This window comes from Podarcis tiliguerta (assembly GCF_965153285.1).
Source record: "Podarcis tiliguerta genome assembly, chromosome: 17".
Taxonomy (NCBI): Eukaryota; Metazoa; Chordata; class Lepidosauria; order Squamata; family Lacertidae; genus Podarcis; species Podarcis tiliguerta.
The window spans coordinates 36,687,056-36,710,880 of record NC_139550.1 but is presented as its reverse complement, the minus strand read 5'-3'; the positions used below and the strand labels follow the sequence as shown (position 1 = coordinate 36,710,880).

General features: G+C 48.0%; 1 protein-coding gene across 4 annotated transcripts in view; it reads left to right on the top strand.

Moving 5' to 3' along the window:
* PLXNA3 (plexin A3) overlaps window positions 1-21,946 on the top strand; it is a 72,238-nt gene extending 50,292 nt beyond the window's left edge. For 3 of the 4 annotated variants that reach the window (XM_083419268.1, XM_083419269.1, XM_083419267.1), the window contains exons 18-32: window positions 711-950; window positions 1,769-1,912; window positions 2,591-2,825; window positions 4,316-4,458; window positions 5,281-5,537; window positions 6,124-6,190; window positions 6,908-7,054; window positions 8,212-8,401; window positions 8,684-8,787; window positions 9,540-9,636; window positions 10,891-11,084; window positions 15,510-15,679; window positions 17,340-17,552; window positions 19,327-19,477; window positions 20,966-21,946. In XM_083419268.1, coding sequence (XP_083275394.1) covers window positions 711-950; window positions 1,769-1,912; window positions 2,591-2,825; window positions 4,316-4,458; window positions 5,281-5,537; window positions 6,124-6,190; window positions 6,908-7,054; window positions 8,212-8,401; window positions 8,684-8,787; window positions 9,540-9,636; window positions 10,891-11,084; window positions 15,510-15,679; window positions 17,340-17,552; window positions 19,327-19,477; window positions 20,966-21,061 — 2,448 coding nt within the window. In that variant the 3' untranslated portion in view covers window positions 21,062-21,946. The remainder of the gene's footprint in view (window positions 1-710; window positions 951-1,768; window positions 1,913-2,590; window positions 2,826-4,315; window positions 4,459-5,280; window positions 5,538-6,123; window positions 6,191-6,907; window positions 7,055-8,211; window positions 8,402-8,683; window positions 8,788-9,539; window positions 9,637-10,890; window positions 11,085-15,509; window positions 15,680-17,339; window positions 17,553-19,326; window positions 19,478-20,965) is intronic. The other variant, XM_083419270.1, reaches the window with a different exon arrangement.
* Window positions 21,947-23,825: the final 1,879 nt, after the last annotated feature.

The window sequence follows — 23,825 nt, the reverse complement described above, 5'->3', positions numbered from 1 at the left end:
CCATACCCAGGAGTTCAAGAACAGAATGTCCATTGCACCTGTAGTTCTTAACTTCAAACTTTTGCCAGGTTTTCACTCCCACTTTTAAACTGTCCATCTTTTGTGCATTAAATTTGTGTGATTGTAGCTGGCCAGCCGCCAAGTGTGTAAAGCTGTGATTGCATAAGTTGAATGCACACAAGTTGCGAGTTGACTGTATATAAACTCGCTGCACATTCTCTCTCCACCGTCTGAGAGAAGGTCTGTAGCTTAAGGAACTATTCAGACATATGATCTCCCACTTTCATTCTGGATGGTGAAGTTCAGAAGGAAACTCCATCATGTGATATATATTTTCTTAATCATGTATTTCCACTCCCAAGACTCTGTAAGTAAAAACCATAAAATGTAAACCATAAAATTGTAAGTAAAACCATGAAATGGTTCTTAAACATATCTGTCTCTGTCTTGAATCCAAGATAAAGATTAGGAGGCCCAAAGCATTCTGGGAGGGAGGGAATTGTCCTCCCTTCCAAGCCCTTAAAAGGCAACATACTTTTTGAGAGCTAATTGTGAAAGCCAAGACTCTGCATGTCAGAAGTAAGGACTGCTGGTCTTTGAGACAGCAGAGTAGGTATGCGCGGTTGGGTGTTGAAGGTCAGAAGCCAAGTGTAGCGGATTATTCTTTGTTCCCCCTCAGTTGTGGGGTGTCTGTTTTTCCTTCCTTGCAGAGTTGCCAGGTGCTGAATGACTCGGTGATGTTGTGCAAGGCCCCTGGCATCATACCTGGGGAGCAGGCCCTGCCCCTTGCAGGTGCTCACCCTGACGAGTTTGGCTTCCTCTTGGATGATGTGGCAGCTGCACGTACCTTGAACCGCTCCGCCTTTACCTACTACCCTGACCCCAGCTTTGAGCCGTTTGGTCCCAGCGGCATCCTGGAGATTAAGCCTGGATCCCATGTAGTCCTCAAGGTACTGAAGCGTTTGTGTCAGGGCTTTTCAGACGTTAATGGTTGAAAACCTCAAGCCAATCAAATGATAGCCTGCTCAAAGCCTACTGAAAGAGAAAACCATGACAGAATTATTTTCTCCAGCATGATGTGGCTTTTTACCTTTTGGTTAGAGATAAGCATTCCAAAAAAGAAAGGAGTGCCTATTTTATGGTTGTGGCATTCAAATACAGTGGTACCTCGAGTTAAGTACTTAATTTGTTCTGGAGGTCCATTATTAACCTGAAACTGTTCTTAACCTGAAGCACCACTTTAGCTAATGGGGCCTCCCGCTGCCGCCGCGCCGCCAGAGCACGATTTCTGTTCTCATCCTGAAGCTCTTAACCCGAGGTACTATTTCTGGGTTATCGGAGTCTGTAACCTGAAGCGTATGTAACCTGAGGTACCACTGTACAGAATTGAGAGTTTAGTTTTCTTTCATATATATTTTAAAAACTTTTTTCTAGACCTTATGACAGCAAAGTAGGTGTGAGTAAATATAGGCCTTGTTTGGTGAAATCTGGTTGAGGTGGTCTGAGGAGGATTCCCAATGATTAAGGAATTTAGTTTTAGATCCTTGCCTTTCTCCATGGATAAGAGAAATATACAATTCTGTACTGGCTGCAGAGAATGAATGTGCTTTTTGGTGCTATGTTGAATGGACTTCGTGCAGAGTGGGTACCCAATTTGCACTTTGAGAGTCCTGGGCATGGACTCAAGAGACTGTCTTCTCCAAGCCTAGATTCAGGATCCTGTGACAGAATGCTCCCATATCTTCACTCATATTCCTGTGTCTTTCAGGGCAGGAACCTGATCCCAGCAGTATCGGGCAGCGCACGACTCAACTATACAGTACTAATTGGCGGAGAGCCCTGCATCCTGACTGTCTCAGAAACCCAACTGCTGTGTGACTCACCAAGCCAAACCGGGGAACAGCCAGTTACGGTACACCTATCATTGGAAGTCAGGGGGGGAGGGGGGATGTGGAGCAGATGGGACCAGTCTGCCCATTCCAGGGAGAACTGCCAATGCTATGGACATGTAAGGGGTTGTCGAGTGAGTGATTTGTCCTGGTGATGTGACATAGTAGTATGCATGTGTTAGCCTGAGGAATGTCATCCCCGCCCCGCCCCTCCCCGGCAAGTGTAGGTACACAGCTGGTGGGTAGACCTGCCCAACCATGCGGACCAACTGAAAGAAAAAAATTGCAGAACAGAGCACCCCATACATCTAGGTTGAAGAGTGTGGGATATACTGGGGTTCTCACACCAAATAGTACTTACCCCAAACCTGGATCTTGGCATCTAGGAATTCTCCTTTTCTACCTATTTTTCCCCTTGCCACCAACAAAGAGGTCAACAGTGTTCCAAGAACAAGTCCTGATGTCCAAAAAGATATGCCCTAAGTGCATTTGAGGGCTGTTCCCCTGAGTTAAGCCGCTGGACCTCATTGTTTTCAGAGACAGCACATATCCTGAACAGTAGATGCCAGTTAGTTAAATGTACAAGGGGATGGGAGAGCTTGTCTTACTGATGGTGGACTATATAAAGGGGCCCTTGGCCTGATCCAGCGGGGTGCTTCTCCTGTGTGACCTGGCTTAATCTCTTGCTCTTCTTTTTGTAGATCCTGGTGGGGGGTCTCTCCTTCTCCCCTGGGACCTTACACATTTACCCTGAGACAGCCCTGCCTTTGCCGGCTCTTGTTGGGTTAGGTGCGGGAGGAAGTCTGCTTCTGGGCGCTATCATCGGGGTGCTGGTGGCCTACAAGCGGAAGACTCGGGATGCTGACCGTACTCTGAAGCGGTTGCAGCTGCAGATGGACAACTTGGAGTCTCGTGTGGCCCTGGAGTGCAAGGAAGGTATTTAGGGGGCTGGGAAATAAAGGGACGCGTGACTGTCGGGGGCAGCAACATTGCCTTTTGGGCCCAAGGTTGGTAGTTGTTGCTGGAACGTGTTAATGTAATCTTCGTAATCTAATGTAATCTTCGGCATCTCCTCTCTTAGGAGGCGACTGGTGCTAATGTAGGTCTTTGGGCGCAAAGGTGCCTTCTCTAGTTGTTATCTGTAGCCTCCAACATGGAGTGCAGAAGTCCAGCTCCCTCTGGGCACTATGTATGCATCAGGACTGGATCCCAGGGTATGGAATAGTTCCTTTTGTAGATTGGAAAGATGTGCAGCCATTATGGGCTCCATATTCTTTTCACAGCAAATAGTTTGTGGCAGTCACCAGTTCCTGTGACACTGCGACAAGGCCAGCCCAACCATTCAGGAGAGTGGGATGGCTGCATCAGACAGCTAATTCTGGGTGTCATGAAGGGACAGGAAACCAGGAGTTATTGAAGGTATTTCTGATAGTATCTCCACTCGCAAGGAGAGATGCTTGTGGGGTTTTTTTGTCTCATTTGCCAGAATAACTTGGCCAGCTTTAAGCTGGCCATGATTGGGGGTGGGATTTGCCGTTCTGCTTCATGTAGCAAAATGTATTTGGTTTATAGGTAGCAAAAGTCTTTGGTTGTCAGTTTATCCCACAAGCATCCCTATTTTGTTCCCATTTTGTGAAATAGTTGAGTGTTGGGAGTTTTCTGTTAACTTATTAATTCACAGAAGATTTGTTTAGGTTTCAGCCCCTCCTTGGGTGTCTCGAAATTAAATCTCTGGTGTTTCTCTGGGGGTGGCTGGGCAAGAAGGGCAGAGAAGGTCCACCTAAACTCTAGACGGCAAAGACACGGGCATAGGCACAAAATGCCAAGGTACCATCCCCCCCCCCATTTTCCCACTACTGCACACCACGACTTTCTGTCCCAATAGACACACATTCCCTGCCTTAGAAAACAGTTTAGAAGAAAGAGCAGAAAGAGAAGAACCTTCAGCTATAAGAGTGCAGTCATCTTAGGCAGTAATTTCTGGTGTAAATATGTGTCAAAAATCCACAAAAGCATTCCTTTGTGTGAAATGTTGAGAAGGTTGTGGTGGAGTCTCCTTCTTTGGAGGTCTTTAAGCAGAGGCTTGACAACCATATGTCAGGAGTGCTCTCGTGGCGTTTCCTGCTTGGCAGGGGGTTGGACTCGATGGCCCTTGTGGTCTCTTCCAACTCTATGATTCTATGAGGTTGTGCTTGATACAGCTTGGTGGGCTCACAGAAAAGGCACTTGCCATGAGTGGTCCTTAATGAGAAATGTGGCAGCTTCTGGAGAACCCTAGGAACTCAGGTGTCTTTAAATTCTTTGGCTTCCTTAGGTTTCAAAAGCCTAGGGGTGGGGGTTTTTTTTTGGGGGGGGGAATTACAGTGGAGAAGGTTGCCCGTTATGCATGGTCTCCAACACTTTTGACCATCTTCCCCCTTCTCCAGCTTTTGCTGAGCTGCAGACAGACATTAACGAGCTGACAAACAACATGGATGGTGTGAAGATCCCTTTCCTGGACTATCGGACCTATGCAAGGCGTGTGCTTTTTCCAGGGGTGGATGAGCACCCAGCGCTGCAGGAGACCAGTGTAAGTTGCAATGCAGGGGGAGAGACAGGGACCTGGCAAAGGTTTTTGCCTTACAGGTGGCAGAAAAGGGAGATCAGAAGCTGGTGTTTCATGATCTCCATATGACACAAACCAAGCCATGGAGGAACCACCAAGTCCATGGTGGTGGGGTTCTTGCATGTTGAAGTCTTGGCCTTCTAGCTTTTGGGTGCAGGTCAGTCCCCGGCCCCACTTTGGTATTTCCTCCATTGAGGAACATGTTCTTGAACTACTTGTTTGGCCTCGCTTAGACAAATTAATGGAGGATAGGCTATCAATGGCTACTAACCATAATGTCTATGTCCTGCCTTATCAATCGGAAGCAGGTGTGCCTCTGTAGATGGGTTGCTGGAAATCAGTCACAAGTGGGCAGAGTGCACTTGCACTCGGGTCATGCCTCTGGCCTTCCTTATAGGCACATGGTTGGCCATTGTGAGACCAGGACGCTGTACTATGATGAGGCCTTTGGCCTCATCCAGCAAGGGTCTTCTGCCTGTCAGCCCCCAAAGACACCTATCTCATTGCTGTTGGAAACAAGAAACTGGTCTAGGTGGGTCCTTGCTCTGATCTAGCAGCAAAGGATGTTCCTATTCTTTTAATGCTCTTATGCAGAAGAGACAAGAGTCAATAGTGCAGATGACAACATTCCTCTCTCAGTGGCCATCTTGTGAGCAGCAGCATCTCAAAGACATGTGCAAAGTTTCAGGACCCTCCATGGGAATGTTTTTAATGTGCATGAGCATTTTCCAGGTGTCCTGGCTAGCTCAAGGGGTGTGTCTCTCTCGCTTCTCTTGCCCTCCACAGACGCCACCGAGCACAGAGAAAGGCCTCCGCCTCTTCGGGCAGCTGCTGCACACGCGGCCCTTCCTGTTGACCTTCATCCACACCCTGGAGGGACAGCGTGGCTTCTCCATGCGGGACCGGGGGGCTGTTGCTTCCCTGACTATGGTGGCTCTGCAGGGCAGGCTGGACTATGCTACTGGTGTGCTGAAGCAGCTGCTGGCAGACCTCATTGAAAAGAACCTGCAGAACCGTGCGCACCCCAAGCTCTTGCTCCGCCGGTGAGAGGCCTCCTTTGCTCCTCCCCACCACTTAATGCCATTAACCCTCACATTGCCGCCAAACAAGTGCCATAACACCCTCGATTGCCTCCCCATCTTCTAAACAAGAGATTGCCAGACCCCGTTAAGGCTGGGAACCACGTATCAGCATCGTGCTGGTACAGTCAGCTACATTGGCCCCTCTGCAGCACTTCCACACAGAGCTGCTATGGGTCCTCAGCCCCTGCTAGCCCTGCCGTGTTCCACCTCTTAACATGCACACTTCTGTGCTGCTCTCTGCTGTATTTCTCCCCATCTTTCCAGTCTGGTGGACTGAATTGATGCTGTGTGTCTCTTCCTTCCCTCCAAATGTCCCTGTCATTCCAGGGGCTGGGGCAGCAGCATCCCATTTGTTGGAGTGAACATTGTTGGGGCAGAGGAAGTAGGGAGGTCAAGTTTCTAGTCCCTGTGACATGGCAAAGGGGTTCCCAGATTTATGCGTATTTCTCTTCACAGCTGTGTGTGTGTGTGGGCACTGAGGATTCCCTCCACCTCCCACATGTGGGGAACTCAGCTGTCTGTGCTCTCTCTTTTTCTGTTTTCCCAGGACGGAGTCCGTAGCTGAGAAGATGTTGACAAATTGGTTTACTTTCCTGTTGCACAGGTTCCTCAAGGTGAGTGCATGCAAGCGAAAGAGAGGGGGGGCGGGCAGGGGGAGAGAGAGAAGTGAGAGAGATGGAACGGGGCCTCTGACATCTGGGTCCTGGCCCTTATTCTGGCAGAGAGCAGGAATCTAAAGGGGGCTGAGGGAAACTAGAGGCGAAAGATCCAGAATTTTCTACCCATGGTCTTTGTCCTGGGGATAGGGAGTTGGGAATGAGAGTTATGTGGTTAGGGAAGGAAATGTTTTGCATGCATCAGCTTCCATGTCCAATCTCTAGGATCTGTAGTTTGAAAAATGACCAGGTAGCAGGGGATGGCAGCAGTGGCTAGTCCACTAGGCCAAGCAATTCGCATCCCTACCACCTTGGTTGGCCCTGCTGCCTGCCCTCCTTACTTACAACCGGTCGAGGAATGTGTGGCCCTGCCTGCCGCCTGCCACCTCCTTATTCAGCAGGGAGGAGGAATGGGAGTGAGGAGGAACTCAAATGTGTTGGCTCTGCCTCTCACTGGCCTCTTATTTATATCCCGCCCTCCCCAGTCGAAGCTGGGCTCCGGGCGGCTAACAACAACAACAGCCTACTGCTGGGCTCCATGCCTTCTGGGTGATGGAGAGCACCTTTCTCTGCCAGAGGCCCTGATGCCAAAGTAGATGGATAATAATCTGACCTGGGATACGGGATCTTCCTATGTTCCTTGCCTATGAACCTCTCTCTTCTTCCCCACCCCAGGAATGTGCTGGGGAGCCGCTATTTATGCTATTCTGTGCCATCAAGCAGCAGATGGAGAAAGGACCAATAGACTCCATCACAGGCGAGGCTCGCTACTCGCTGAGCGAGGACAAGCTCATTCGCCAGCAAATAGATTACAAGACCTTGGTGAGGATGCTGGTGGCTGTGCTACGCCTCTTCGTAGTCTGGGGAGAGAACAGTTTAGTTTGCTCTGTGGGCGGGGGGTTGTTGCTGCATAGGCCAGTCTGGCTTGCAGTCTTGGTGGTTTAGAGGACTCCAGGCCACCAAATTTGAAGAGATAAGCAGCAACCTAACATTCTAATAGGGACGCGGGGTGGCGCTGTGGGTTAAACCACAGAGCCTAGGGCTTGCCGATCAGAAGGTCGGCGGTTCAGATCCCCATGATGGGGTGAGCTCCCTTTGCTCAGTCCCTGCTCCTGCCAACCTAGAAGTTCGAAAGCACGTCAGAGTGCAAGTAGATAAATAGGTACCGCTCCAGCAGGAAGGTAAGTGGCGTTTCCGTGTGCTGCTCTGGTTCGCCAGAAGCGGCTTAGTCATGCTGGCCACATGACCCAGAAGCTGTACGCCGGCTCCCTCAGCCAATAAAGCCGAGATGAGTGCCGCAACCCCAGAGTCGGCCACGACTGGACCTAATGGTCAGGGGTTCCCTTTACCTAACATTTTAATGGCAGGAAACATAACTTTATGGGGCTGACCTACTTAAGCCTCAAATGGGGCTGCCTTAAAGGAAGAAGGGAATGGAATGGAAGTTCCAGAAAGTTCCATAGAACTGGGGAGAGGAACAGGGAAGGGTGAGATTAGCCCAGCTATGCCAAAGACTGCTGTCTGCCTTGTGGTGCATGCTGGACTTTGGCTAAGGTGAGGCACTAGGTTCTGCTTACAGGCAGCTGGGGGTGGGGGCAAAACAGGGGTCCATTCCAACTTTACAGTTCTATGTAGGAATAAGAGTTTGGCTTGTTTGTTTTTTACTTTTGGCTGACCGCAAAAAGAATGGGCCTTCCTCTGTTTCCATCCTGGCGTAGATTAGGCAACCTGCTCTTGTACCTTCATGTTGGTTTGGCAATAAAAAGGTTTTCAAAATGTCTCCAAGTTCATACATCAGACTGACCCCAAATACAGCAATGCTGGAACTGCAGTTGCTCACAAATGGTAGTTGGGGATGTGAGGAATGACCAGGGCTGAAAAACTGCCTAGGTATGACCCTGGGTTCATGTAACTAGGGATGCATGAGCCTTGAAACTGTGACGATTGCAACGTTAGCAGGTTTTTCTCTCCGCTTCCAGACTCTGTTGTGTACCCCCCCTGAGCCCCCTGGGGGCCCTGCTGTGCCTGTCAAGGTATTAAACTGTGACTCAGTGACGCAAGTGAAGGAGAAGCTGCTGGACGCTGTGTACCGTGGGGTGCCCTATTCCCAACGCCCACGTGCCGAAGACATGGAGCTGGGTATGAAGGCAGGAACGTGGGAGAAAGCAGGTGGGGCTGGGAGCATGGATGGACACCTTGGTTATTAGCCACTGGGCTTAGGCTAGGGGTGGAGAGCCTTGGTTCCAGGAGATGCTCTTCGACTGTAGGTCCCGTTATCCCTCACCGCAGGCCATGCTGACTGGGGCTGATGGGAATTTCAGTAACAACAACATCTGGAGGGCCACAGGCTCCCCATCCCTGGGTTAAGTTGTAACAAAATTGGGGGAGGGAAGCCTGGAAGAGATAATACCAAGCCAGCTCTCTCCTCATTGACCTTCTTTTTCACCCCAGAATGGTGTCAAGGCAGTGGGGGGCGAACCATTCTACAGGATGAGGATGCCACAAGCAAGATTGAAGGAGACTGGAAGCGGCTCAATACACTTGGGCATTATCAGGTAACTGGTTTTCCTTCCACCCAGCTCAGGGCCAGATGAACCACCCTGGGTTCCTAATATGTTTACCATAGCCTGGGGAAAATGGGAAAACATGGTAGTGATTGGGAGCAAGCAGCTTCCGAGCAGTACAAGGTGTGAAGGCTGTTCTATATTCCTTAGGAATATTTCCGGCATGAATCAGGAAATAAATAATGCTTTGCACGCCATAGAAGATTTGAGGAGTGGAATAGAGCAGGTTGCGAGGGGGGTGGAAGAGGGGGCCGTGCATGTGAGTGTCTTGACCAAACAAAGAACGCTGGATTACTCCAAGAATACAACTCAAGAAGTCATACTCCAGACTGTTTGGAAGCTTTAGTGACAAACTGTATTCTGGAGGATTATCCTAGCTCTCCTTGTGTGCTGAGGTGGAAAGAAGCTGATTTGTAGCATAATGGCTTAAGGCAGGAAGATCCCTGTTCAAATCTCGTCTCCATCATGAATTCACTAGGTTGGCCACTTAAGCCAAGCCACTGTTCTCTCAGGTTCACAAACACATATGCTTGCACACACTCCCATATAATAATAATATTGGCCTACTTTACAAGGCTGTTACTAAGATAATGCAGGCAAAATGCACTGAAAATTGTAAATGTGTTATTATTATTATTATTATTATTACTATTATTATGTCAATTTTTGTTCTCTCCCCCCCCCCCCTTTTAACCCCACCTTTACCTGTCCCACCCCCGCCACCCCTGCCATTCAATGTGCAGGTAGCAGATGGCTCTGCAGTGGCGCTGGTTCCTAGGCAGGCATCGGGCTACAATATAGCCAGCTCTTTCACTTTCACCCACTCGCTGAGCCGCTATGGTAAGGAATGACACATCCTGCTCAACACTCCCCATTCCCTCTAATGCTTGGCTGCTCTGCCTTTCTCTCTTTGACAAGGTAACACAATGTTGTACAAAGTTATGCTGTGTTTTTTGGGTGGTGGTGGAGTCGAATTCAGCTCCCCCCCCCCCATTGCCACTAAAGTTTGAGAGGATGAAAATGCATCTTCCATCCTTCTGTACACTCTACACAAGAATCTTCAACCTCCTGTCCCGCCCCACCCCACCCCCAAATTAATTCTGTGCTCAGACAATCCATATTTTGGATTATTCAGTCTATCTACACTAATTTATGCAAATTTACATACTTCTTCCATTTTTCATAATTTCTCATTGTTAGCCATGGATTTAGTCACTGCCCTCAACCACTGGAACTCTTATTCAGCCGCACTTGCTCAATATAATTATTATTCAAAGCTGATGCTGAATTCTGCACATCGTGTTGCCTGTTTTGTGCTTCCTCTTCATTCCTGCTGAATCACAGCACATGCACAGGTCCACGAAGCTGGAATTAATGCACACAGGGGTGCTGTGTCCTTGGCCTTGTTCTCAGAGTCCATAGAGCTGGTCACAGCTCTTTCCTGACCTGTTGGCTCTTTTGCAATGCCATCTGTCAGTGTTTCACCTGAGCCCTCCTGAGTCGAGAATGCAACCTTGTGCGGGCAGCATTTTTCTGTTGTCCATCTATGTGACCTGGTTCCCTGCTGTATACAATGTGAACTGGAGCGTAAGAAGATTTGTCCTTCACAAGTGAAGTGTCCTTTCTTACTGTGTGACACAGCAAGCCTCTGGCCTTTTGTGGCTTGCCCTATTATCACCTAAGCCAGGTGGCCTTCCAAGGAGGGCTATTGCCACGTCCAAACTTCTTATCCCTAAGCTTTCTTCCAGCACCACCCTGGCCTGGCTGTAATTATGTTTGCTATTCCAAGCCTGGAATGCATGTAATTTTACTGCCACTCCCACTCTGTGGCTTTGTGGTTGGAGGGGAACGGGGAGTGGTTCACTTGGCCTATGGAGCCTGGTGGTTTTGGTATTACCAGTGCCTGCTTGGGTGCAGGCACTCTTCAAGGCTGAATAAATACAAACCTGTCCTTCAGGTGAGCTTCTGGTGTAGAGCAAAGGTTGAAAGGAGGTGCATGGAACCCAGGCTCTTGAGGGTTGGTCTTGAGGGCTGACATGTGCAAAGCTCATAAGAGGTTATTGCTCGTCCCCCCCCCCCCCCAATCTTCCACAGAGAGTTTGCTTCGCACCTCTAGCAGTCCAGAGAGCTTGCGCTCACGAGCCCCCATCCTCACTCCGGATCAAGATTCAGGTACCCGTCTCTGGCATTTAGTCAAGAACCACGAGCATCTTGGAGACCCTAAGGAAGGGGAACGAGGGAGCAAGATGGTGTCTGAGATCTACCTCACAAGGCTCCTTGCCACCAAGGTACGTCATGAAAGGAACTGAATCACTGAAATGGGGGATTGGCCCAAACCAGGTAGGCAGAAGATTCTGTACCAATCTGTAAATCAATCCGCGGCAGACATTTTTCCTTGAAAACTGCCAGGGAAAAGATATTTTTTTTGTGCTTAACCTAAAAGTGACTTCCTGTTCCTGTTTTTGTTTTAAAAGAACCTCATTGCAGTTCTCCCTGATATCCTTTGTAACAATTGAAGAATTATCACTCTATTTTCCTCTGCCTTGTTGGTATTTTCTCTTTTTTAAAAAAAAAATAATATTTATTAGAAGTTTAATAGTTACAGAAAAGAAAAAAGGAAAAAACAAAAAAAACCAGTAAAAAATTTAACAAACAATACATCACAAATAAAAAGAAAAACAAAGAAAAAAAATACATCAAAACAGCAAGAAAACAAAAACATTTAAAAACACATCCAATATTTCCATATCTTTACCTTTCATTTCCTTGTTTCATCAACCTCCTCACACCTCCCTTTTTTGTATTCTAGTTCAATTAACTATTTCAGCAAATCCTTTCCATCTTTCTCAATTTTTTGTTCTATAATTTATCTTAACACAATCTAACTTTTAATTTTCCGCTTTGGCCCATTAATAATCAGTTTTTACTTAATTCTTTATAACATTTCTGCTAAAACCATATAACTTCATTCCAGCATCCTTCTAACATTCATTAATTGGTATTTTCTCTTTGGTAGATGAAATGCATTGAGCTTCTTCTTCCAACCTTTCATTATATAACCTACAGATCTCTGTAGTTCTAGTCTTCAACAAAGCCCTATTGGAGCGGGCCCAGGTTAAGAGTGAGGCGAGAGGGGGCACGTGCTCCAGGCAGCAGGTACAGGGGGCTCACAAAACAGCATCCAAAACAGCCATCCGGGCACTTGCATGGCAAGTCCTTGCATTCCAACCAACCACCTCTTCCAATAAGTAAAGCATAGCCAGGAATGCAAGGAGCCATGGAATGTGTGCTTGAGGGGCAGCTGGCTGGCTGCAAAAGGGGCACCTCCTTGCTCACCCCAGGAAGAGAAAGGTGAGGAGCCCAGCGACAGTGGGATGACACAAGGAGAGTTTCTCCCTTTGTCCCTCCCTGGTTGCTCCTTGCTTTCCTCTTCCTGGGGCAGACAAGGAGGGCAGACCTTTCTACAGCAGCCTGCAGAAGGGAGCAGAAGGCAGCAGTGCAGCCTTTGCCTCCTAGGGCAAATTATGTAGATCCCACACTGTCTTGGGGGAGACATTTCCCCACAGTCCTCTGGCCTTGTTTAGTTTGGAAAGGGACTGTAGCTTAGTGGCACCGCCTCTGCTTTGCATACGAAAGGTCCCAGGTCCAGTCCCCACTGGCATCTTCATGTCTGACTGGGAGACCCCTGCCTGAAACCCTGGAGAGCTGCTGCCAGTTAGTGTAAACAATACTGAACTAGATGGATCCATAGTTTGACTCTGCACAAGGCAGCTTCCTGTGTTCCGGCAGCGGTCAACCCTTCACAGAGGTGGCCTGAACTCGTCTCCTGGGGCAGGGCATGCTTTGAACCACAGCCTGTCTGGATTGCAGGGGTGTGATCATTGGTGCCTCTGGCCTGGGCCTTGTGGCGAACTCACTGCAGCTTCCAGTGTCTGCCAGCTGACATCTAAGCACAGTGCAGATACTTTATGGACATGGCATGTGATGCCACTGTCACCAAAGCATTACCTGACAGTGAGGAAGGAATGCAGAGAACGTGTCATTTGGGGTCTGAGTTGTGTGAGATTGTTTGTGTCATGTGATGTGCATACACATGTGATTTTTGTTTGTATTCTACCATTCTGCTCATTCTATTCTAATCACGTTACTTTAATCCAGTATTTGACTTTAATACATTTAGTAGCATTTTGTGGTGCTGCTCTGGTGTAGTGGCTAAGAGTGGGCTGACACGGTTTTAATTGTTGTGATTTAATTTCATTGCTCTGGTTTCCTTTGAAAAGGGAGTGGGGTGTTGATCTTTTTATGGTAATAAGAAACACTAAACCAGGAGATCCTCAGTTCAAATCTTGTCTCCACCATGAATTTATTTAATGGTGTAAGGTAAGTCACTGTCCTCACATCTGCAAAATGGGGATATGTTGTTACAACTTTACAGAGTTATTACAGGGGTTATTGAGATAAAGTACAAATACAAGTGCCAGTTGTAATTTAATGAACATGATTTATAGACCACTTAATTATCAAAATTTCTAAGTGGTAGTAATATTACTATTGTGTACAGTTTCCTTTTTAAAATGGCGATCAGTACCCTTTTATTTATAATAAAAACAAACACAGTGCCTAAGATTTCCATAAGTTGTACCTATGTTAAAAGATAAGAGAGTCGCTGGCTGCAAGCTCACAATTGAATAGGTACAAAAGGAAAAGGAATGAGGAGGGAAGAGAAAAGCACTGGAGCAGCTGCTTCTTCACTGGCAAATGGATGGGGCCAAGTTGTCTCCCCTTCGTCATGATGTTTTTCCTGGGAGCCAGAAGATGCAACCTCCAAGTGACCCTTGTCCCCCTGGCTTGTGTTAGAAGGCGGAGGGTGCGTCCCTTCAGCTCTGCAGGTCTGCTTGCATAATTCTTATTTTAAAAACTATTTTCATTGATTTTGTTAGATTACAACAAAAAAATATTACTCAGAATGAAGAACATAAAGAGGCAAATAATAATTCCCCCCTAGCAATGACTGCCTCTCAGCAATACATCATCTGCTCCCATTATAATAATCGTTGCCTTGCACAGTCTTTCAAATACAGGCAGCTACCATTTTAGGCGCATCTACACAGGGCCAGATTTAGGTTTGATGAGGCCCTAAGCTACTGAAGGTAATGGGGGCCTTTATATGTCCAGCTGTCAAGGCCTCTCCTCCTACCCGAGGGGAGGGCTTGTGAGTGGGACCCAGTTCCCATGTTGACAGTGGGGCGTTTCAGCCCCCTGCATCCACTTTCCAGCTCCCGCGCCCCTTCAGCTAGCCAACTGGCCTGGCTTGGGGGCAGGGTCTAGCCACACTTAAGCAGCCGCGGCAGTGCTGCACCCTCACTTTGCTTCCAGAATTTGACGGATCACCCGCCCACCCTCCCTTTAGGTCATCTCTACGCTTTTGACATGGCTATGGACCTTGGTTGGTTGCCTTGGTTGGCCAAGAAGCCTGGTAGGAATTTTTATCCATTTGGCTAATTGGCTCCAGCCTCTTGGTTTTTCACCTACCTCATAGCAAATGGTCACAACTTTTCGGGTATTGGCAGTTAGGCATTGGAATATGTGTGGTGTGTTGGAGGGCAGGTTGTGGCCATCACCTACCCCTCACCTTTTGGGTATTCCATTAAAGGGATCCGGCCGTCATGAATCCTGTCCGATGCCGTACTGGTGGCTGGGGCCATGGCACTACCCCGGGGAAAGGGGAAGCTTCCAGTTGTATTTGCATCAACAAGCTCCTCCCACTGGTTGTTAACCCTTGAATGACTCCCCGCTGAGCGGGGTGGAGTCATGTATAGATTGTTTGATCCAATGCCTAAGCCAATACCACTCACATGCTGTAACCAATAAAGTTGTGGCCTTGTTTACCCCATTAACCTAAAATACATGTGTCTTTGTGTCTTATTTATCCCTAAGCGGGTGGCAGGTCCTTGACTCACAACAACAAATTGTTGTTGTTTTTGTGTTGAATATATTCTATATGGTAATTTATGGACCTAACAGGTATCTAAAGCCATTTGCCACTGTTGCTGTATGTAGGTTTTTTTTCTTCTAATTTTTTTTTGGGGGGGCCCAAGAGAGTGGGGCCCTCAGCTACAGCTTGTTTAGCTTATATGCAAATCCAGCACTGCATCTACAGGGCGCGCGATTGATGAGGTGTGGGTCCTTTTGGACCCAGAAGAGGGAAGAACGGGGGTGGATTGGGGGGGGCAGAATGGGGCAGGGCGGATGGGGCTCGGCACATGGGAGCTGGGAACAGAACCCTGGCGCAAAATGGTCGTCGCCTGTATCTCTTAAGGCTTATCCATTCTGCAAATGAGATTGGTGTCAAGCTTCCAATTGAATGGTCCCCTCAGGAGAAGTGGCAACCATTTAAACTCGTGTAAAACTGGCCTACAAGGAAGTGTAGATGTGCCCTTATTTGAGACTGTGTCCCAAATCAAGAATACTATGGCAGAGATGATTTGGAAGGCTACTGTACTAGGAGAGTTCAAGAAAATCAGGGACAGTGTCTGGAGCAGAATAGTTAGGGAAACAAAAGGGATTAGATGTGCTTGTGAATATTATGTATACAATTGCAAGATGGAAGGGTGGTGCTATTTTCCGTGGGAGTGCTCCGCATGATCTCCAAATGTTGGCAGTTGTTCTCTCCATCCATCCATCCCAGAAATTGTTCTCTTCTGCTTCTTCAGGGCACATTGCAGAAGTTTGTAGACGACCTGTTTGAGACTGTGTTCAGCACAGCACACCGGGCCAGCGCACTCCCCCTGCCCATCAAATACATGTTTGACTTCCTGGACGAGCAGGCAGAGCGAAGGCAGATTGGGGACCCCGACGTGCGACATACCTGGAAAAGCAACTGGTGAGACCTTTGGTCCTTTGGCCACCAGCCAGTACCCTAAAGTAATAATTCTTCTTCTTTGGTGATCACTTGTAGCCGAGTAAGATTGTCTTCCATGAATGTGGTCTTAACAGTGAGTCCCTAAGTGACTGTGGAGGCCCATTCTGGATCTGCACGTCCTTCCACAGTGGGGACATAGGTTTCTGAGCAGGCGTTGGATCATGTTGAGGATTCGCCAAATGTGCCTTCCTCTTAGCTCATTTTTCTTTTCCTTCCTGAGTTCGTGCTTCTTCAAAGTCCATGACACCTTTGGCAGAGGCTATTCTCCAGTTGGAGCCCTCGCTGGCCAGTGTTTCCCACTTGTCGGTAATGGTAGGGCTCTAGCGGCCAGTGTGACTATCCTGGCTGTGGATAATTGACAGCTGGCATATCATATTTAAGCAGATGGGGAAAGATTTTTTAGCCCTAAGGAATCTTTGCACAGCCAGATTGGCTGCACTACCAGATTGGCTTTGTGTATTCCTCTTGGCCAGCCTTCAGCCATTCATTTTTCCAGGCTCTGTCCTACCCTTCCTTGATTGAACAAATCTTCTTTAGGAAGACATTTTTGCCCCAAGAAATCCAGTGCTCATGACCCCTAAGTGTTTGATGCCAGCCAACTCTCCCCCACCTCCCATGGACTTTGCTAATCCTCCATTCCTCTACTTCAGGGATTGTCAGGGACTGGCAGGACACTGATGAGTGTGCACCAAGGGAATGGGGGCTGGAGTGGGGCTCAGGAGAGGGTGGGGTCAGTGGTTTGTGGAGACCTGTACCAGCCAGGAGGCAGGAATAGGAGGTAGGGGAAGCTTCAGAGCTGGAGGAAGAGGCAGGCCAGGCAAGTGAAGGGCCAGGTGCTTTCCCATCCTCTTCTGCACCACCATCTCCTAGAACCAGAAGATAATTTAAGCAGCAGAGGAAGTTTCCATGCAGACGTCAGGGGAAGGTACATAAACGGGTGGAGGGGGAATGTTCCCCCATTGCTGCAACTGCTCCCTAGAGCACGGACCCTAGATGCTAAACTGGTGTGTGTATTTATTCTACAGAGCTGTAGAAATGACTCTGTTACCTTTGACAACAAAGAGTTAACTCTTTGGCATGTGCATTCCTTTGGCTGGGGAGCACCCTTGACCGGGATGGAGGAAGGCCATGATGACACTCAGCTATGGGATGTTACCTTTGTGGAGCACAGTCTGGCAAACAAGGAAGTGCTGTCTACAGGAAATGGGCTGTAGGAGTCCTTTAAAGGGGCAGTATCCAGTTCACTCGCTCCATTTGCACAGGAATAACAGAGGAGCGCCCCTGCACCCTATACTCTCCCAAATCTGCTCCAGAGGTTTGAAGAAACCCCTAGACCAATTTGGATCTAGTGGTGAATGTTCTTTTGTGCAAGCAGAAATCCTTGCGCTGACATGAGCTTTCACGTAGCACTACTCAGGATACAACCCATTGGCTTTGATCTCTGCGTTTTCCCAGCGTATCAAAACAAACAAATGAAAAACCCTCAACAAAACATGAGTATTGAGCTTCAACCTCTGTAATTTCCTCACCACCACTGCCCTATCCCTATCTAACCCTTTGCCTCTCATGTGTGACAGGGGGTCTTTTGAAGCTTCATCATTCTTCCTTTCTTCCACTGCAGCCTGCCCTTGAGGTTTTGGGTGAACGTCATCAAGAACCCACAATTTGTTTTTGATATCCACAAAAGCAGCATTACAGATGCTTGCCTCTCTGTGGTGGCCCAGACCTTCATGGACTCGTGCTCCACCTCTGAGCACCGCCTGGGCAAGGATTCCCCTTCAACAAAGCTTCTCTATGCCAAGGACATCCCTGTCTACAAAGGCTGGGTGGAAAGGTGAGCTACAGAGAGGGGTCACGTCGGGTTGTGTTGCCTGTACAACTGCAGAGGTGGGATTGACCTCAGCACATCATCCCATGGCATTATAATGTTGGTAGGTCTTTACTGTACAAGGAGAACAAGATCCTGCCTGAAACTTGGTTCCTTGAATGAGGGGGTGTTTGGATGAGGGCCATCCTCAAACAGGTTGGAAAAGGAATGCTGTGGCTTTCCACGAGTTCAGGACAGTCAGGAAGGGCAGGAGTCTTTGAGGGGGGGGGGGGGGCTCTGTTACCTTGGCCTCCCTTAGCATCTTTGGAAAGGAGGAGTCACCGCTGCTGCTGTTCCACACACACAAGCGGCACGCTGGATGGGGCAGAGCTGCTGTGCTGGCATCCTGAAGGTGGGTTGCTGTTGCTCACCAGTGAGGGAGAGAGGTGGGGTGGGGGAGGGCAGTGTGGCGCAAAAGCACTGGCAGAATCAAATCAGCCCTCCTGCCAGTGTGTTTGCACCAGACTGATTTCCACACTGCCTCCCTCGGTAAACAACAGTGGTCTGCAATGAAGCTAGCATGGTGAGTCTGCCACTTCTGTCTCTAAACTGACCTCCCTAATCTATTGCCAGTCTCCTTAAAGCTCTAGCTGATTCATCTTGACTAGGCAATGGAGGGTGCTCCTGGAGGAAGCAAGGACCTGCTCATAAACCTCTAGGCCAGGGGTAGGCAACCTAAGGCCCAGAGGCCAGATGCGGCCCAATCGCCTTCTAAATCTGGCCCACAGACAGTCCGGGAATCAGCATGTTTTTACATGAATAGAATGTGTGCTTTTATTTAAAATCCATCTCTGGGTTATTTGTGGGGCATAGGAATTCATTCATGTATTTTTCAAAATATAGTCTGGCCAACCACATGGTCTGAGGGACGGTGGACCGGCCAACAGCTAAAAAAGGTTGCTGACCCCTGCTCTAGACTGAGGGATAGTCTTGGCCCACAAGCACATTTTCCCCAAATCATACCCACCTGTTAATCATTTCAGCAGGATGTGTTTCTAATCACCTGCTAGCAAATCCTTTTAGCTGGAGGTACCTGGAATTAAACCTGTGCCCTTCTGTGTGAAAAGCACATAGGCTTTGCTGCAGAGCTTCTCCCAAGCCAGAGTTTGACCTCCACACATGGGTTCCTTCAGTGTTGAAGTGAACACAGCTCACGTTTTGAAGGTTATCTGTTGCACCATAAAAGCCATGATAAAACAGGGGTTATGTAGTTGTCTATGCCTCCACGCTGTCAGTATTTGGCCTAAGAGGTTCAAATACGTACCAAAACTTTTAAGTTTGCACAAAGTGGATCAAAGGGCTCTGTCATCCTGGTGCAACAAATACAATTCTAACAAAAAACCCAAACATTTTTGCCATTTGGAAAGTGGCAGGGAAACACAAATATTCAAGAAAGAACAAATTCTCAATAATCACCAGTTGTAGCCTAATCACCATGTAAGCTTTGTGCAAGCAAATCAGGATGAATGCTCAGTTAAATATCCCCCTTGGCTCCTATAGAAGGAAAAGTGGGATATAAAACTAATTAATTAATTAGGTCATCTGGAGGAGCCATATGGCTCTGTATTCAACATGGCAAAATCTGGAGCCTTCATTTATAGCTTCCATTCATAGAAGGGACTGCAATGCAATAAACATGCACATTTATTCACTTTGGTTTGTGTGGAAACCCTCTGCGGACGTGGGAGTGTTGATCAATCTTCTCTCCAAGGAATCCCAAAGCTATGCATATGTTTACCAGGTACTATCGGGATATCACCAAGATGGCTTCCATCAGTGACCAAGACATGGATGCCTATCTAGTGGAGCAATCACGGCAGCACGCAGGCGAATTTAACACGCTGGGTGCACTGGGGGAGCTCTACAGCTACGTGGGGAGGTACCGTGATGAGGTGAGGCTCCAGCCCAACTCTTTCCTTCCTATTTGTTTTTCCCCCCTCTCTCACCACAATTTTCTCACATTGTTTTCAACCTGTTATTCAGCTATGCTATAAATCTGATGAGGATAGAGCCTAATTTGGACCCTACTGCAGATCCTCTGTAATTAAATTGCTCATGGGGAGGAATTTAAGGTACCATAATAAGTTAAGGCACCACCGCCTACTGCCTCATTGGTTATCCTGTACCCTTCTGTTTAGCCCTTGACACTCTCCTAAGAACACCCTACATCTCAATAGCCAGGGGTAGTGTATGAGAGGGATAGGGAACCTGGACACCCTCCAGATGTAGGTGGACTCCAGCTCCCATCAGACCCAGTAGGCATGGCCAGTGGTTCCAGAAGACGAGTTGGAATCCAACAACATCTGGAAAGTCCACGGGTTTCCCACACCTGGCTTAGGACTCCAGAGAAGGTAGAATGACAAATGGAGACCTCTGCTCCATGTTTATCCCTCTCACCTACACATTTCCCCCATTTGGAGCTTTCACGCCATAAATCTGTCCCTTACCTAGCCTGCTGGAGAAAACAGGGATCCCCTGCTGCCGCCACCAAGAACTGAAGGCGTTTTGAGAGGAACTGCTGCTTGTGTGTCTGTATGCACACTCCTTGCACTCTCACCTTCAATAAGAAAGTGTTGTCCGCTCTTCCTGCTTTTTATTTCCGAAACCAGAAGTGGCAGTGGGCAGGGCAAAAGAACCGTGTCTCTCTGAAAGTGCATTATGACACTCTTTAAAACATGGGTCACCAACCTTTTTGAGCCACTGAGCACATATGGAATTCTGAGCTGCTGTTGGTGGAGGCACAACAAAACATGGCAGCTGCATAGGAAAAAGAAACAGCCACAAAATCGCCTGGGCATGCCTTCCCATCAGTGGGGAAAAGTTGGTCACCACTGCACTCACTCCTAGAGACAAGCTCTTCACCCCTCTCCTCTGTTTGGAGTGGATGGGTGGGTGTTCAATCCTGGCATCCCACAAAATGTGTCCATGTTAAAGGGGACACATTCCAAGGTGAGAGACTGAGCACATGCTCACAGGAACTGAGCAGGAAGAGCAAAAACTGTGGTGCATTGCAATGTTTTGGTGGATATTTACCAGCCCTACCTAGAGTTGCCAAGGGCCGAATCTCAGACCTTCTGCATGCAAGCCAGATGCTCTAGCCGTAGCCCTTCCCACGGGAACCCCGTCGGCAAGCTCTGATTTAAAACTATTGCCTGATTCCAGGTGACAGGACAGACCCCATAAGCCTTTCTCTTTGTCTCCTGTCCCTTTCCCAGTTTTACCAGGTACTTCTCCATCCTAGGGCCCATCTCTTATTCCCGTTTTGCTCCTGGAAGTTTGGGGCTTAGTCCCTCCTGACCTTTTTTTTTCCACCTTTCTCTTTCCTTCCCTTTATTCCGGACCCTCGTGTTTTCCCAACCCATGGCCTGTCTACCCATCAGATCCTGACCGCGCTGGAACGTGATGCCGCCTGCCGAAAACACAAATTGAGGCTGAAGCTTGAACAAGTCATCACTCTCGTTTCTGGAAATAGCTGAGAGTGATGGGGGGGGGGAGGGAGAGTGGGCAGGGGGGGGCACGCATCCAGGATAGACGTATCAGAAAAAAGGACTCTACCTCCAGCCTTGACTTGTGGCCCCCCAAGGGTGACAGACTTGACATTTTTAACCTCCCTGTCAACAAGAGACGTGTGACCTCTTGCCCTGTAAGGCTGAAATCCTGGGGTTTCAGAAAGAGGCTGTGGTGCCCCCCCCTCCCTACCTTCAGCCCGGAAGCAATAACCAGCACCCTTTCCTCAGCATCTGAATTGGGAGGAGCAACTCAGAGTGAACAATAAGGTTGGGGTGCAGCCAGATAATGCCCCCCTCAAGCTGGCAGCTAAATGGAGACCCCTCACCCCAAATGTTTGTGGACCCTCCCCTTAATCATCCAGACCATTCCCTAGCCCCCCACTCCTTGTTGGTAGCTGGTGGAATTTGCCCTTGTTCTGTTTTTTTTTTGGTAACCATGGCAATCAGATATTTTTAATCCTTACCTGACAACCCCCCCATCCTCTCACCCCCACCCCACCTGTTGTGCCCTCTCCGGGTGCAGTGCCTTACTCATTAATTTATTATTGCATCTCGTTAAGATTATTGGCTGTAAATGATTCCATTCCCTGGGTGTAGAGATTTCAGTGTAAAAAGTCCTCCATTCCTCCCTGCCCCATCCGCATCCTTCGAGTCTGTGTAAATATTTGCACTGCAGCCTGGAGGGAATCGGTCCCCCACCCCTCCCCAAAAATAAAAGAAAACTACACTTTTAAATCCCCCACTGGGGTGAAGGAGCTGGGGTGGGGGAAATGTCCCTGCAGCTGCATGGGCTTTTTATCGGTTCATTTTATAATTAATTTTTCTTTTGCTAAATAAAAGCGTGGAAAAATGTTCCTCTTGTTGTCATGTGGGGATCGGCAAGGTGGGGGGTGTCCCAAGAGAAGAATCCTGGGCAAGTGGGCAAACACTTGCATTTCACTTTGATGCAAGGATAGTCTGGTCTTTGCAGCCCCCATATGGCAGTCCTCTGTCCATCTGTCCACAGAACCAATCCCTCAATATTTGTTTCTCTTTTGAATTGCACCCCAAGCTCAGGCTAATGCTGGCTCTTTTTTCACATGGAATAAATTGTGTGTGTGTGTGTTGCTGTTGTATTTCAACAGTCAGGTTGTTGGTATTCCAGCAGATATATCAGCCCACATCATATTTTTTAGTTTCTTTCAGGAGCAGCACCTTTTACCCAGCAGTCTTGTTTGCTGTTGAAAAACACTGCAGTACATGCCGCAAACGTATGTGCACATCCTTAAATACCTGTGTGCGTGATTTTGTTGTACAATTGGGATTCTTGGGCATGTGTACCCAGTTCTTGTGAAGGCAAATGTGATATTCACACATACGTTTGCCGCAAGAAAAGTGCCTTGCCCCTTGACAAATTAAGACAAACGTAGAATCATAGATAGCGGAAGGCCATTTTTTTTTCACAGTCAACCAAAAATTAAAAAACTCTTTTACTCCTCCATAGAATTGTAGAGTTGGAAGGGATACCAAGGCTCATCTAGTCCAGCCCCCTGTCCCTGTTCTCCCCCAATCCCAGCTGACCGTAAGCAGCAACTAGTGTCCTACCTTAGTCAAAGTTCAGCATGCACCACACAAGCAGACAGCAGTCCTTGCCATAGCTAGGCTAATCTCACTTGTTCCTCTCCCCAGTTCTATGGAACTTGGTGCAACTTCTATTCCATCCCCTGCTTCCATTAAAGGCCAGCCCCATAAGATTAGGTCTCCAGTTGTAAAAACGTTAGGCTGCCGCTTCTCTCTTCAAATCTGGTGGCCTGGAGTCTTCTAAACCTGCTGATTCACCAGCAGTCCTGAAAATATCAAGTATGGAAGCAGCCCAGGACTTTCTAGCACCAGCATATTGCGGTCTTGGTTGCACACGTTGATGTTCTTGCCTTGTGGTCCCTTTCCACTCTGAGCAGATGCTCAGAACTCTTCCCATGCCCATTCAGTTTCCACTGAATTAAACATTGTGGAAACACTTTAGTTGTACTGGGGCCACTTCTGGACTAGTTTGTTGTATACTAATAACCCTTTGTTTTCAATTGTCTGGGTGTAAACATCTCATTGAGCTGATGTGTTGGGCATGCCTCCATGCCATTGGACCAAATGCTGCTCATCCTGCGTGCACCTGCTCCTTGTACTGTGGCCGGGTCTCCTTCAATTCATCTAGGAGGAGGACTGGGTGCCCAAACCAAAGAGCATTCTTATATCAACCTGATAGCTGGAGAGGAGAGAATGCAATGGCAACAGAGCAAGGTTTGGCAAAAACAGCTGCTACTAGCTATAGTTCACCTTAGCTGGAGCACCACATAAATACAACAGCCCACACTTTATTTCTTCTTCACCCAAGGTTGGGGATTTCACTGAGCATCCCAGCCGCACTCCACCCCAAGAAATGGCTGAAGGGGGAGAGAAACGTCACTGCTGCTTATTTTTTCTAATAAGGCAAAAAGACAAAAGCGAATTATGTGTCTGTTTTGCCCTCCCTGCCTGTCAGCTAGCAATTTCACTCGCACAAGAAGCTTATTCTGCAACACCCACCCCCTCTGCTTCCATATTTGCAATTATGCAGATTAAAATCTCCACTTTATTCCAACTTTTATACATAGAAAACTGTGGCTGGGAAAGGGTGAACCAGGTCTTCCACTCTTCTCTGAGCGTTTTGACTTTGGGCTCGTCCACGCTTCCTCCTGTGCCATGCCTAGAAAACATG